The sequence below is a fragment of the Octodon degus genome, unplaced genomic scaffold (genome assembly GCF_000260255.1).
Source record: "Octodon degus isolate 3935 unplaced genomic scaffold, OctDeg1.0 scaffold00097, whole genome shotgun sequence".
Taxonomy (NCBI): domain Eukaryota; kingdom Metazoa; phylum Chordata; class Mammalia; order Rodentia; family Octodontidae; genus Octodon; species Octodon degus.
The window spans coordinates 3,171,568-3,188,407 of record NW_004524673.1 but is presented as its reverse complement, the minus strand read 5'-3'; the positions used below and the strand labels follow the sequence as shown (position 1 = coordinate 3,188,407).

At 32.3% G+C, this 16,840-nt stretch overlaps 1 protein-coding gene across 2 annotated transcripts in view; it reads right to left on the bottom strand.

Annotated features, from left to right (window-relative positions):
* Nucleotides 1–4,948: 4,948 nt before the first annotated feature.
* Nucleotides 4,949–16,840, bottom strand: part of Cdh19 (cadherin 19) — a 104,745-nt gene continuing 92,853 nt past the window's right edge. For both annotated transcript variants that reach the window (XM_023723123.1, XM_004638271.2), the window contains 3 exons: nucleotides 14,214–14,331; nucleotides 10,908–11,159; nucleotides 4,949–6,267 (listed from right to left, as the gene is read on the bottom strand). In XM_023723123.1, coding sequence (XP_023578891.1) covers nucleotides 5,777–6,267; nucleotides 10,908–11,159; nucleotides 14,214–14,331 — 861 coding nt within the window. In that variant the 3' untranslated portion in view covers nucleotides 4,949–5,776. The remainder of the gene's footprint in view (nucleotides 6,268–10,907; nucleotides 11,160–14,213; nucleotides 14,332–16,840) is intronic.

The window sequence follows — 16,840 nt, the reverse complement described above, 5'->3', positions numbered from 1 at the left end:
ATTATCTTTAAAAGATGAAAAAGAAAAGTAATTAAAAGTTAAAAGTGCACAGTTTTTCATTTTGTACTGTCAGAAATGAAAATAATATCCTGAGTAATTTAACTTCTATATGTTAGCATACATAGAACTATGGTGATTATTAGGAAAATACATACAAAGTTTCTCTTGGATTATCAGATTTTTTGTTTCTTTGTTTTCTTGTAGTTCTAATATATTACAGTAACAATGTCTGTTCCCTGTTGTTTCAAGTGAGAACAATCAACTCCACTCTGGCAGATTTTGTTTGTGTATAACTACAAAAAGGTGCCACAAAGTTGGTCACTACTTACAGCTTTTTCCCCAAAATAAATTTCAAAGAGGAAGTACTTTCAGGAACAACATACCTTGCATAACTTGAGCAGATGATTTCTTCTTTGGTGTTAGCAGAAAATTTCCATTGGAAGGTCAAAGCAATAAAATACTAAGTAACATTTAGTTGATTGGTGTCCCAAGTTCATCTATTTTCTCTTTTTTTAAAAAAAAAAAAAACTCTTGCGTATTTTAAGTTTAGTAACTAAGTAAAACAGATAGATCTATAAACCTTATAAAGGTAAAACTAGTAATGTGATAATTATCATTATTTTAGCAAAGAAAAAAACAAGTGTCAAGTGTTTGCTCTGTACTTGGCACAATTATGTTATTTATATTTTATATTTTCAGTTATTTTCGTAATAGTGTTATGTCCTTGTATTCCTAAGATGTCCTTTGTTCAGATGAAGTATCATTAGGAAATATTTTAAATAACTTACCTAAGGATGCACACCAAAATATATTAGCAAAATGAAAAGATAACGTAAAATGTGACATGTAAGTGAGGTAAAACTCTAGAATTTAGAGGTGTAATGCTTTATTCATTTTTACCTCTGTACAATCATGAAAATACTCCAGTCACTATGTTCAATTTGAGCTGTAGCTCAGGTAAGTCATTTACAAATAAGTTATGTATATTATATTTTAAATATTAAAATGAATGATAAATACAACTGTGTGAAAAATAGATGTCAATTATTTACTTTTGTTTTGGTATGGATTAATTAAAAATAGAAATCCACAGTATTATTAGAATTATGTGGAATACAAACTGATTTTATATATTATCTATATTGAAGTGTTATTGGTTTTTAACTGAAGAGAAGCATCACCAAAATCTTACTTCATTTAAATCTGGAAGAAACGCATTGGACTTTGGGACACCCACATTGGTCCAATATCAAACAGTGTGCACAGCTTCCATTTGCTTACAAATATTGATTGAAAAGTCTATCTTCTATTTAAGGGACAACTTCAACTGCACATCCAAGTCTGTGTCCTAGCCTCTTTTACTTACTTGGCTACTACTGGTCCCCTGGAATCTAGGTGGGCACTGAAAGAATAAAAATGGATGGTATGGCAGACATAATGATGCCCTCATAATCTCACAGCCATTGTCCTTTGGGATGACAGGAGCCCAATGCCTGACCTGCTTTCCTAGAAATTATACAGGCATAGTCTTGTTGAGGCTGATCTTAAAGATGTGAATTCTTCGGAAGGCCTTGAGATCTCTGCTGCTGCATAATGTGTGTTACATAGTCTTTGAGTGACTGATTTAAGCTTTCTCTTAGCTTCTGTTGTGTGTGAAAAGTTTCAACAGCTGCATTCATTTTACCTATAGTAAAAACAACCTCTACCTCTTCAGAGACTAGGAAATGTGCTCCCACTATTGCACCTCCAGTGGTATTTCTGATGGGTCAACCAGCTGTCTACAGACCTTTCTAGGTAAAACAAAAAAAGACATAGCATTATCTAGGAATTCCCAAGGTACTCTTTGTGATTGAGATATTAGTTTTTCCTTTTCCAAGAAATGGAAATTTTGATAACTAATTAGTTAAATGAATATATTTAAATATGTAAAAACACACATTTTTTCCTCCATTTATCTAATTATTCTTTTTTTCTTTTCATATATATGTTATTTAAATAAAGCTGCAAATATTATGCATGAGCTTCTAATCAACCTTACAGGGTCTGAGATGCTTTGTGCACTACACCATGTATTCATTACTATGGTGTGAAACAGAACCCTAATCCATAGGAAGTTTTCATATTTCTCACACTTCATGAAAATGTACATATATATATGAACCTTTTCATGGTGGTCATCAAAGGATTTGTTTTGTCTGAATAATATAACAACATTAAATGCACTCAAGGTATGTTATTTGCAAATAAGCTACAATCCTAATTCCATAAAATTTCTAGACTCATTTTGAAAATTTTATCTTGTACCCATAGCCATCTTGGACTAATTGTAGTACAATTGTAATATTTCATAATAATAGTCAAAGGAAATAAATGTAACTTCTGTACATGACTAAATTGGTTTAATTATACTCAAGACATTTTTGCTACTTTTTTTAGAAAATACTTTAGACACTACTAAAGGAATTAGACTCTCAATTCTTTATACACATATAAATTAAATTCTAATGAGCAAGAAATGTAACAAATAATGTATATGATATGATATGATACATGCCTGTGTGTAGGTGTCTATGTGATTTGAATTTAAAAAGACAAAGCAAGGACTACAGGTGGTAAACAGTAGCCAGTTATGTCTTTATAAGAAAGTCTCAGCTTTCTAGAAATAGTGTGACAATGACAAATATAAATGTTTTGGAGATTGTCTCAGATGTAAACTATGAACTGTTAGGAGTAAATTAAGAGAGGTGAAACGAAGACGGCAGACTGCCAAAGTAAGTAGAATAGTAAGATACTACATAGTGCACGAATCACGTCAGAAGTTGCTTTATATTTCAAACTTGCTGGGAAACCATTGGGGTCACGTAGTGCTTGTAAAGAAGGGACCACATTCCAGACAAATCAAGTCAGCAGTTATCGATGCACAGCTATTTATTGAATCTTTACATTTTGCCAGTTATTGCACATGATACGAGTGTACCTTTTTATCATATATTTCCCATTACAGTCATTTGAAATAGTAGATTGGAACTCATTTTATAGATTACCAACTGAGATACAGAAAATTTAGGTAATTGTGACAAAGTTCACATAGATATTCAAATAAAAATGGGCTAATTAAATTCACATCAGTGGTTTAGGTATATGCACTTAGATATTACTATTGCTAATATTTCCAATTCCTACCAAGCACTTCAAGTATTTTATTTTGACCATTAGTAATTTAATGGTTTACAAGATTAAACCATTCCTTCCCTAGGAGTCAGAATAGGGTGATATTTAAGTGTCATGGGTATAATTGTGAAGCTGTGCTATCTTCATAAATACCTGCATTCATTCAGATTTATTCAATTTACAGACAAAATAATACATATAGCTTAGGAAATGGCTATGTTTTTTCTAACAGCCTTGTAACTAGAAAAAATGAAAGTGTTGAAATTGCAAGGCAGAGTTATCCAGGAAGTTACAATCTCTCTCCTAGAATTAGAAATAATTTTGATATGATTGAAAGGGACTTACTTTTTAGACCCTTTTCCATTGTACTGAGTGATTTACAATCCTATTGCTGACTAATCAGCATATATTTTAAAGCAACTTTTCAGTGCCACTGGTCACAATCTCTAAACCTCTAGTCACAAGCACTGTACATGTTTAAAGTTGTCTGCCATATGTTCAGTGTTTCATTCCTAACGAAACAGACTGTGATACCCAGAACTCCTTTTTTCTACTCTATTTTACATGGATTGATTCATGTGGTGTTTGTTGTACTTTCATATTTTCCAGTTGTTAAGAGAGAATTGCATGTTATTCTTTTCTAAACACAGCGAGAAACCACTCCTGGAATAATTCATGATAATTTCTCCTGCTGCGCTCTTGATTTTTAAATTGCTAGGATAGAAATTTAAGGGCCAGCCAGATACTTCAGCAGAGTAAAGTACCTGCTTCACAGCAGCACAGGTTCAAACCCTGGCATGCTGTGCTAGCCCTGCCCCTGGGGCATGCTGAGATGGCAATCGAGACTTGGTGGGTTGGTATGTGCCTGTAATCCCAGCACATAGGAGGCTGAAAACAGGAGGATCACTAAGAACACTAAGAGTTTGATCTGTTTAGTGAGACCCTGTATACCCTGTCCTAAATTCATTTTTAAAAAAAGAGAAAAGAAAAAGAAATTTAAGTTTTCCTTGGTCTCGAATCTTTTTTGTTTAATCAATTTTTGATTCTAAAGACATTTATGTTCATTGCTTTTGCTTGTGCATAAGAAGTTAGTGCTGTTTATATCTTCCTATTTGTTTGTAATGTGTTCCTAAATTGTCTAATTTCAAAACTGATCTTCTCAAATTTTATAAAGTAAAATGATCTGTTTTGCTAACATACTCATTCCCAGTTCCTATTGATAAAAATCAGTATATGATATGAATGTTTACATTTGGAAGTAATAAAAATTATTATAATCTTCCAACTGATAAAATACAACTTAACATTACTTAAAATACAGCATTTGATTTAAATATAGATGGGCTGTTCAATTCATCTCAGTCTCACTTGCCAGACATAAAAGCGCTTATATAAACCAGTTTGAAGAACAATTTTTTTCTTTGCTATATTTCTCTGTTCACTCTTACTTTTGAAGTCCATCTTGATTTGAAGATAGTAAGAATCATTCCCAGAATGTCAAATAAAATGAAGGCATTTTGTTATGTTATATTCTAATGTTGCCCTAAAATTTATGTCCAATCAATAAGCATTTACTTTCTTCCAAGTACAACAGAAGTAACTTCTGTACCTAATTTCATACTTGGTACTAAAAACAAATGGCACTAATGAATTTTGTGTTTTATCCTACACTCTTAATAGAAAAAGAAATGCTGGGAATTGTAATTAAGTTATATTATATGAATGTTGAGTCACTGAAGTCAATAATTGTACTAATTCAAGCTTCAATTCAATAGTACTTTAATTTATCTATATAACTTTAGAAGAAATAAAAAATCTATTTAAAATTTTCACAATTTTCACCAATTTTATAAAGTTTAATCTAATAATTAGTAAATTCTGACATGCAACTAGCCATTGTATTTTCACATGTAAAAAGTGTATTTTGGGTTGCTTATGAATGTAAGCATATTTTCTTGCTCTTTTTTATAAAGCTATAATATCAACAAAATACAAATTTATAGTTTGTGCCTCAGGTAAATTCATATATACCAAATATCTACAGAAATTTGAAATAACTTTTAAACAGTGATTTTTGGCAAATATTTAAAAATATCAAACAAACATGATTCACAGAATCTCATTCAGAAACGTGCTTGTCCATATTAAGTAAATATTTTCACACTGTATAGGCACCCAGATTCTTCTAGGTGCTAATTTTTATTTCTGTATAGTATCAGCGACTTAACACACACAAACTCTTTATTCTTATGCTATGAGAATAAAAACAGAGATAATGTCAATAATATTAAGATAGTCTAATTTAGAGCCTTTATAACATTAGCCCTTCACAAATATTAACAATAGATATCAAAAAATGTAGGCAAAATTTTCTGTTGTAGATGATTAGTTTGCACTGGCATCCAAGATCTCATTGTTAATGTAGCTTCCAATGTTTTGTTCAAAGACAAAATGTGGGTGCCTGGAAAAAAACCTTGGGGGCATTTATTCCAGGTATGTAAAAAACTGTAAAGTAGGAGACCTCACCCTCAAGCAAAGCACACAAGTCTGTCAAACAAAAGACTCCCATTGTGCCACATGTTTCGAATCGTGGTGCTCTGAAACTTCACTTGTTGGACTGCACTGCAGAACCAAACATGTATGCTAATCTTTTAAAGCGAGGTCCCAGGTCACTGAGATAATCAAAATTTTCGTCCTGTTCAATGATTACCGATCCCAGGGAGCTCAGGGAGCCAGCTAATGATCCTGTTCCCTCAAAGGCAAAGGTCTGAAGTGAATCAAAGGGAGGGGCACATGGATCAGTGTTTGCTTCCTCTAGCTTTTCAAGAATGAATTTCCTGAACACAGCACTATCTGGGCCCACCTGCAAAGACTGCCTGTACAGACTCCGGATCTCAGCGCTGGTGGTTCTCCGAGCCTTCCGCTCCCGCATCATGGTGCTGTTTCTCAGCTCTACAATATCAAAGGCCTCTGTGTCTTCTTCTCCACACCCCTCATCATCATATCTGAATATATTTGCTCTGAAATCTTCACTTTTCTCAGGAAATAGAGTCTGTTTTCTGCGTTGTTTTAGAGCCAACATGAAAAATATAAATCCTGATAAAGGAAACATAAAAATATATGAATTAAAATGTAAAAACTGTAACATACTTTGAAATGCTACTTTTGTACAAGATCACAACAGAGCTTCATTCGTTAATTATACACCAAAAATATATATTTGTTGATGAATATTTTAGAAGAAGAAAATGAAAAAAATGATCTTTCTGGCTGATAATACATAGAAAAAGACACCATAAAATAATGAACTGTTTTTGCTGATTCTCAAAGTTCAAAATTTAATTTTTTCTCTAACATTCAAGTAGAACAAAATACAATCACAAAACCAATTATCCATATTAATGCAATCTCAGAAAGGTACAAATCTGACATTGTTCACTGAGGCAAAATCTGTGACATACTATTTGTCTAAGTTTGTGTTTATGGAATGCATGATGTATGCCAAGCATTGTTCTAAAACTGTTGCATTTATTTTTTGTTTAAATTATTTTTGAAACTCATTTTATGATATCATGTTAAAAGTAAGAAAAGTGAAGTTTGGATGTTTTGCATATTAGAAAGATATCAGGATACTTTCAAAGTTAAAAATTATATCTTGTATATACCCATACATCTATATATATTTGCCTGTTTTTCTTTATTGTTTGCATTGTAAATAACCACACTTCACTTGACCTTTTGTTTGAAATAAAAATGAAGCAATTTTTTAAAACTATAGTGAAGAGAAATATATTAGGTAGTATTCCATATAACCAAATACAGGAAAATTATCTGAGTAAAATTAAAGGGGGAACATTACAACTGACAAAGACAAATAATCAAAATAGATTACTTAGTACAATTATATGAAAACAAACAGGACAACCAAAAAACCTTGGTTAAATTGTTTAAACATAAAACTTAGTAACAATGGCTTCTTTTTTGTGTGTATATAGTACAGGGTCGACAGGGCCTCACTGCACAGATCGGACTCCAAGTGATCCTCCTGTTTTCAGCCTCCCAAGCACCGGGATTACAGGTACTTGCCACCATGCACGATCTCAATCTCCATATCAGTGTGTCCAGGGGGAGAGCCGGCATGACATGCCAGGGATTGAACCTCGATCCCTATGTCTGCCTAAGCAGGTGCTTTAGTCTGCTGAGCTGTCTGGCCGGCCCAAACTTAGTAACAACATAACAAAGGGAAACTGGCAATTTGAATAGGCTAATATCCAATAAGGGAAATGAAAATAAAATAAAAACAAAAAATCCCCTGTGAAGAAAAAAAAAAAAAAAAAAAAAAAAAAAAAAAAAAAAAAAAACCCCCCAAAAAAAAAAAAAAAAAAAAAAAAAAAAAAAAAAAACAACTCTAGGACCTCGTAACTTTATAGCTGAATTTTGCCAATTAAAGAACAACTAATGTCAATTTTTCTCAAATCTAGAAGAGGAACAATTCTAGATTTGCTTCTAAGGACAGCATCACTGTGTTAAAAAACCAAAAAAGACAATTAAAAGTCACCCTCACTGATAAATATAGATGCAAAATTCTTCCAAACAAGGCAATGAAGATAGAGGCTCAGTAGCAAAGAGTGGATGTTCCTCAATGAGTACAGGGTTAGTGAGTTAGAGGAATGGTGTTCTATAGCACAGCAAAGAATAACTAGTAATAAAGTATATTTTCATTCAGATAAATCAACTGCAACTTTCCTTAATATAAAGAATTGATGAGCTAATGGATATGTTAATTTCTGGGATCTGATAATTCTACAAAAGATACATGTAATATATTAAAATATTACATTGGATCTCCAAAATATCTACAATAATTTATTAATTAAAACTTAAAATTTAAACATAAATACAATTCTAAAATTCTTACACTTAAAAACTTAAAATACTGCTCTTGAAATAACTACAGCTTTCCACATTTAAAATGAGGCAATACAGTTTAAAACTTATCAGAGATATAAGGTCGAAAAAGAAAGGTGTCCTAAATAAATTTCCAATTTGAACTGCAGAGACTGTTCACAAAATTTTCAGTCAATTACTGTTAAATAATTGATACTTCCTACCAACAAATAAATTTCTCTCACTTTTCTCCATTATACTGCAGTTTATTCATAGAATCCTGGGATGAAAGGAAGTCTGTTCCTGTGGTTAGCTGAGAACTTGCTGTCTTCCTAAGAGTATGCTTCCAACTTTATTATACTTTAGGACTCTGGAACTTAGAGGTGTAGCTGTGAATTCATTTTTATGATGAAAGATCATTAAAACTAACTTGAAAACTTGAAGCAGTGCAGCAAAAGTGGTAGTTTTTGATAATGAAATGTGTTTGATTTTTTTGAAGGATTTTTGACACTTGGTGAAGGAACAGCAGTTTTAAGAGATCCATTTGTGATTCCAGAATCAATGACAGATCGAAATATTCTCAACACTCTGTTGTACTGGCTTTCATTGTGGATTTATAAAGGAAACATAATACAGTTCAGTGGCATAGGCATCTGCTGGCAAGTGCAAGGTCCTGAGTTCAATCTCTGGTGCCACAAAAAAAAATAATAATAATAATTATACTAAAATAAATCAAAGGAAACAAAAACAGTTCTTAGACTACTTGTGTTGGTGTTGCAAAAAAGGATGATTAAATGCTAGATGATTATGGTTTTTATTTTATTTATTTATTTATTTATTTTGGCGGAGCCAGGGGTTGAACTCAGGCCCTTGCGCTTGCCAGGGAAGCACTTATTCCACTGAGCCATCTCCCTGGCCCCCTGATTATGGTTTTTAAAGGGTAATTAAGACAAGCTAACATCCAGCTTCCTCCACTGCAAATACATATAACTTTTTTTATGAAAATAAAAATAGAGACTGGGAATGGTGACATGGGCCTATAACCCCAGTGCTTGAGAGGCTGAAAACAGGAGGATCACTATGAGTCCAAACTGTGTAGTAGGACCCTATAGACGCTGTACTGAATACAAAAAGAAAAAGAAAAAAAGAAAGAAAAGAAAAATATCCCTGTGTGGCTCACAGGCTAATAAAAGTGGATCTGCTTAAATAAATAATAAATAAATAAAATAAAAATAATGAATAAATTGGAAATGTTTACTGAGAGCTTTATTTACTCCATTCATTAAATTAAATGATCTCTCTCATATACCTCAATCCTAATAATCTGTCTTTTTAATAAAAATATTAAATTGACAAATAAATATCTCAAGTTGTTATTTACAATATTTAAGTTTTATAAATTTATTCATTATGGGATGATTATATCAAGTTGCTTATCATTTCTATCAGCTCAAGTGAAATAAATTTGTTAAAGAAATAGTGAAAATATGTAACAGCCATGATATGGAATAACCAAGGTATGGATTCAACCTATCAATGGATGAATGACAAAGAAGATTTAATATATACATGCAGTAAGTTTTAATTTAAAAGGGAAGAAATGTCTATCCTTTAGAACAACACAGATAAACCTGAAGAACATGTTATAAGTGGTATGTAACTTGAGGTAGAAAAGCCAATTTTGTGTGATCTGACTTATAAAAGGAATGTAAAACAGATTCATAAGGGCAGAGTTGATACTGCTTTTCACCATCTTCTAGTATGAAGAGTGAGGAGATGTTGCTCAAATTTTAAATACAAAACTTCAGTTAAACATTAAGAATGAGGGGGCTGGGGAGTTAGCTCAGTGGAATAGGTGCTTGCCTGGCAAGTGCAAGGTCCTGAGTTCAATCCCTGGTATCCTAAAACATTAGGAATAAGTTTAAGAGATCCATTTTACAACATGATCATTATAATCTATAATAATATATTGAATATTTGAAAATTGGTAGAACAGTAGTATCTTTTACTTTTTTCTTTTAACATACTGCTCAATGTACAGCTTTGTATATTGTTACATAAAGTTTCAGTTTATTTATGGAATCTTATCATATAACCTGATCATTAATAAAGCATGCAATTGTTTCAATACTGGTTTGCTGCTGCTGGGTGGTGGTGCTTTTTTTTTTTTTTTTTTTTTTTTGTACTGAGAATTGAACTCAGGACCTTGCGCTTGCCAGGCAAGCACCTATTCTACTGAGCTATCTCCCGGCCCTTGAGTACTGTTTTAGTTCCAGTTTTACTTATTTTTTCTTTTTTTAAATGTATGGAATATAGGCAATAGAGACTGCTGGGCTGCCAATATAGCTCATCAGTCTAAAGCGCCTACTTAGGCAAACTCCTTAGGTAAGCACACAGTGACAGCAGTAGATTCCCTGTACCACATGGTACACCAGCCCCTCCCCCAAGGTGGGCTGAGCTGGCCACAAAACAAAAATAAAAACAAAAACATATAGTGATTACTACTTCATAAGATAATTGTGAGGATCAAACTATATTATACAGGCAAAGCCCTGAAGATTATCTTGTAGAATGTTTACTCTTTCATCATCATTATTAATTTTTACAAACATACTCATTGCATTGCATATATTTAAAAAATGTTCACAGAGTTATACGTGTACTCATATAGTTCAAGGATCATTTGATATATGGTTTCAAATATGTACTTATATATTCTACATTTTCATTTAATCCATTTAGTTTAACAATTATAATGCATTTATAAGTGTTAAATACATACACAAAACACTGCTAAAACATAGTTAGGCATCTATTCACCAAAGGTAGTTCAGTTCTACAGTACTTACCAAATATTACCATGGTGCAGATCAGAATCGCAATGATGACTTCTACCCCAAATCCCATGGAAAAACTTAATTTTTTGTTACTGCACATCTGAGCATTCCCGTTGTCGTCACAATCACAAACATATATCGTCAGGGTGTTTGTACTCGTAAGAGGTGGAATTCCATTGTCAGCGATTAGAATAGGGATGTAGAAGACAGGCTCTTCTTGAAGGCTGAAGCCAGTTCTGTTAGTCAAAACTACAGCCGTGTTATCTAAAACAAAAATTCACACAGGCAATTTTTTAATCATACAAAGAGAATTTAGGGGCCGGGGAGATGGTTCAGTGGAATACGTTCTTCCCTAGGAAGTATAAGGGTCTGAGTTCAATCCCTGGTTCCACCAAAAAAGAGAGAGAGAGAGAGAGAGAGAGAGAGAGAGAGAGAATTCAAACATCATACCTGCTAGAAGAAACAGCATATGAATGTGTTGAAATAAATGTAAAATAGAACAAGATATTGTCATTAAAGACAACATAAAATTCCATCCCAAATTTGAATTATGTAATTGGATGAATTATTTAAATCAGATCCAAAATATTAATAATGATGTGCGATTTTAAAAATAATTACACTGCTAGCATTTATTTTAATCTGATTGTATCACTTTAAGTAAGGTAACTGTACCAGACACTACCATCTCTTTTATTTAGAAAGATTTATGTTCACAAATACTGGAAGTTCAAAGAGTTTTCTGTTATCGACTACAATATTTAAAGCAACGTAATTTGTTTTGTTTCATTTTGTTTTGTTTTTATATTTAGGACAGGGTGTAGAGTCTCACTGTGCAGATCAGACTATAGTGATCCTCCTGTTTACAGCCTCCCAAGTGCTGGGAATACAGGCACGCACCACCATGCCCTGTTTCAATCGCCCTCTCAGAGTGCTCTGGGGGTGGGGCCGGCAAGGTAGACCTGGGGATTAAGCTCCCCTCCCCATGTCTGCTTAAACAGGTGTTTTAATCCGCTGAACTATTTGGCCAGCTCATCTTTAGTATTTTGTGTTTATTTTTTCTAATGCTAGGGATTGGATTCAAGGAGCACTAAGCTACAACATCAGCTCTAAAATTTAATTAGTTTTTTGAATGAAAGTCTTGCAATATTTCCCATATCATCCTCAAACTTGTGATCCTCTTGGTTCAGCCTTTGGAGTAGCTGAGATTATAAATAATGTGTTTTCTTATCAGAAAATATAATTTTATTTGCTCCTCCATGTACTATGAGAATATTTCCTTTTACTTTTAATTTAGTAATTCATTTTCTATTTAAAATTCTAAGTGTCCTTAAACTCAAATCACACTGATTCATCCATTCATTCAAAATATTAATGAGCAGTTAATACTTATTTTTGCCTTTTTATCTCTTCTTAATTTCTTAATATCTTTTTTTCTCCTTTTTCCTTCTTCTTCAAATTTTGTATGCTTATAGCTGGTGATATGAACAACTAATTTGAAGACAACACTATGCAACACAACAAATCCTGTCAAATTGAAATTATTTGGTTCAGTGAAATTCTTTGTCATTTGTAACTTTTCTATTTTAATACTACTTTTTTACTCTTAAAAAATAAAAAAATTAAAACAAAGTGAACAAAGTACTAATGCAAATGTGTAGCATGTACATCAACGTATTTGATAATGTTCTTTCTCAGATCACCAATTACTCTACATGACTTTTTAAGTGCAGTTTCTTGCATCTCAAACTATCTTTTCCCTGTAGGTTTCTTTTTTGTTGTTTTTTGATTTAGGATGGCTTGTGCTGGCTCCCAAAAATGTTCCATAGCCATCAGACAAACTTCAGTGAACAATAACTGTAAAACACATGCAGAGGTTTATGAAATATATGCATACCAATAACATTTGCTAAATGATCTTTTTAAAGCTAAAAAGATAACACACTTGTAGTCTACAAGCCCATACAAGCTTATGGGTTTGAATCAAGCAGCATGAAATTCTTCACATTTTCAACATGTGTTATTAAATTACTTCTATACAAAAACATCAAAATAACATCAAAATGTTATTTTATGTTTCATTATGTTTATCTTGCATCAACAATTTATTTTATTTTAACAAAAGGAAAAAATCTGTAGCTTTTTATAAATTGACATATATATTTTTCATCATAAGTATATCTGAGTTACCTTCACTGGGGAATTTGACAAGAATAAAGTGGAGGGAAATTTGTTTATATGTACTCTCTCTCAAAAGAATTCCTCTAGATCAGACCATAAACTCAGTTGTAAGAAAAGACAGTTAAAACTATTTGGGTGCAGGGGCTAAGGAGATAGCTCAGTGGAATAAGTGCTTGCCTGACAAGCACAAAATCCTGAGTTTGATCCCTGGTATCATCTAAAAAAAACCCCCAAAAAGCAAAAAACTACTTGATTGCAAATGCTTGCATAATTTTTTATTTGCTATATTAGGAAAATTAAAAGTACAAATACATAGTAATATAACCAAAATATAATGGCTCCATGCTATTGATTTACTTCCACAAAGAGTAGGTATAAATCTTGCCCCACACAAAATCTTTCAGAATAATTTATCCTTCACTTGACAATAAATAATGTTGTAAAAGATTGAATATATATATATATATATATATATATATATTAGGTACCAATTAATGACTGGAAATACCTTTGAATCAATCATTTTTTCCTCAGATATAGGTTGGGACTATTATAGAAGAATGTTTGGAAGAAATCATAATGTTAGAATGTAATCATATTTGGAGGTCAAGAGCCACTTTCAAACAACTTATAGGTATGGATGATGTTCAGTAATAGTATGTGGGCTGGGTAGATAGCTCAGTGGTCTAAGTGCCTATCTGGGAAGCACAAGGACCTGGATTCAATACTTGGTACCTCATGCCATGCAGGACTCGAAATCCCAAGCATGCTGTGCTAGCCACCAAAACCAGCCATGCTAGTGCACACCTGTAAACCAAGCACTGGGGAGGCTGAGAAAGGAGCATCACTATGAATCCAAGGTGTTTAATGATACCTTGAATCAACTAACTAACTAAGTTAATTAATTAAAGATCTAAAAGAATAGTGGTTCCAACTAGAAGATACGTAGTGAAAACCGAAGTCCAAATTTTCAGGATTTGACTTTGGGTTATGCTTCTGTTTTTATTATCACTCTTTTGCTGTATTTCTCAATATTGTCATGTTGGAAGAACAATATAAACATCAATGCAATAAATCAAATTACAATCACATGATTTATGGATAATGGATCCAAAATTATTAATGGAATAGTATTACCTTGATTATCTCTGATTGTAAAACTTGAATTGCTAATGTCTTCCAATGAGAGGTTAAAGTAAAAATGATGCTCTTCTATGGATTCATCTCTATCTACTGCACTGATGGTCTGGATTATCTAGAAAGTAAAAAGAATATAATTTCATAGTTGCATAATTTCATAATGTGAATCACTTATTATTTTTACCTTTTATTAACAGTTTCAAAACTCAAGGAATGCCCATGAAAGTAATTGTCAAATTGATGGAGAATGTTAAAATATTTTTTTCAGGATAAATTTATGTGTACTTTTCTTTTTCAAAACAGGGTCATATTATTTCATCACAAAGAGTTGTTGTAGATGGTTCAGGTAGAGGTCTAAAACTAAGTTTGGTAAAAGTTCTCAGAGCATTGTCGATATATTTCAAAATTTCCTCCTACTTAAATTCTGACATTTCTCTCCTCCATCCTTCATGTTTTATTTTTGCTCTGTAATTTTTACGACAGTAATTATAATTTGCTAAAGTTATGTATTCCATGTTTATACTGAAAATATCTTTGGTAGAGTTAATGGATTCGCTAAAGAATTTGCTCGAGTAATGAGATTTTAAATTGATTTGAGGCTGTAATGCTTTTACAGCATATGGGCAATATGTATTGTTTCCTCGGACTCAAAGATGATAGGAAAATTCTTTGTGAAATAAGTTATACTCTATCACAAATCATAAAACAGTGAATTAATGGCAATATGAACAAATCAGTTCTCAATTAAGTATTTTATTTCTAGACATGAATTTGTCAGTCAAGTTGTTCATTATTATCAAAAAAGTTGTGCTTGTCAAGATCACACAGTGAGACTGTGATTAATTTTAGAAATAAAAGTAAATTGATTATAAAAGTTACTGTTTTGAATTTTCTAGAATTACACTACTTTTAACAATGTGTCAAACCATGACACTTTCAACAGCAAGATGACAGATTTAAATTTCTAAAGTTTCATTTCAAAGAACAAATATGTCTCCACACACATGAAAATCATTATGAAATGAAAGTGGTCTTTACATAGAAGGCAGAGAAATACTACATTGATTCACACTTTTCTTTGTTTTTTTTCTTTTTGATTCACACTTTTCTTCATAATACACTATGTCATAATCATTTTTAAGCAACACAACGAAAACATTTTCATTTGATCCTTGCTTATGGTAATAAACTTGAATGTTGCATTATATCATTGTGAAGTCTTCATTTTAGAAGGTCATCTAATTTTCTACAGGTTGGTTGAGGGTAACAGCTTAGAATTCAGCACTCTGATTGCTTTGCCTTGTTGTTAGAAGCTTTAACTAGAGATACTAATGCTTGACTTTCTGTACTCACCTGACAATCACATGTCTTAGCTTATCAAAGAGTGGGGCACATATGGGTACATGTATGCTAGGTACCAAGAATGACAACATTCTTCACATATTTTCACAAGTAAATCTGCACTTCCATTTGTTTTATATGCTAAATTTTCAATATGTATCATGGGGTTGAATTACTTTAACAAAGTAGGAACAAAGCACCTTTGTTCACGAAGATCTTCCCTTTTTGACATTTGCACAAAATGGCTTCCTGAATATGACTAACAATACCTAAAATAAACTAATTTTGACAACAATTTGTAAAATTCAAGTTTATGTTGTGGAAATATACACACTTGATTTTTTAGATAAGAAGTAATCCAGTATATTAAACCCAGGCATTTGATTAAATGTTGAAAATCTCTGACCTGTGGTTCAATGTTTAAGAATATTAAGTGCCGGCCAGATAGCTCAGCAGATTAAGGAGCCTGCTTAGGCAGACACAAGGGCGGGAGGTTTGATTCCCTGCCTGCCAGGCTGGCCCCACCCCCGGGGCACATTGAGAGGACAATTGAGACTGGATGTGGTGGTAGGAACCTATAATCCCAGCACTTGGGAGGCTAAAAAACAGAAAGGATCACTACAAGTCCAATCTGTGTAGTGATTCCCTGTAGACCCTGTACTAAATAGATAAATAAAAATACATTAAAAAAAGAATATTAGAAGGATTTTGACTCTGCTTATATTTTGATGTATTTTAGTTAACCAAACTACCCTCCACATGGTAGAAGTATTTATTTTATACATAGTGTAATTAATCTGGCAGTACTCTTGACATATTTTCACAAGTAAATCTGCATTTTTTTATATGCTAAATTTTCAACATGTATCAAGGGTTGCATTGCTTTAACAAAGTGGGAACACAGTGAAATACGTCCACATGGATGGTAGTTCTACTGAATTAACCTTGAGCCTGCACATCTTTCACAAAAACTCAGATCTTTAAGTTATCCCCATCGTTTTGAATGGGAGAATTTATTTCTCTTTTCAATATAAAACATGAAAAAGCTTTGTACTCATTTTCAAGATAAATTCTAAACAATTTATTTATTGCCCTTATTGCATTTCTTATTCATTGCCTTTATTGTATTTTTAAGCTATTCTTATATATCTAACTACCTAAGACGCATAAGTGCCCCTTTGAATTTATTAGAGGATGAAACATTTATATTAAGAAAATACAATATCTTCAAAAATCATTGTTTTAAAATATCAGGAAACAATAATAATTTCAAATTATTAAAA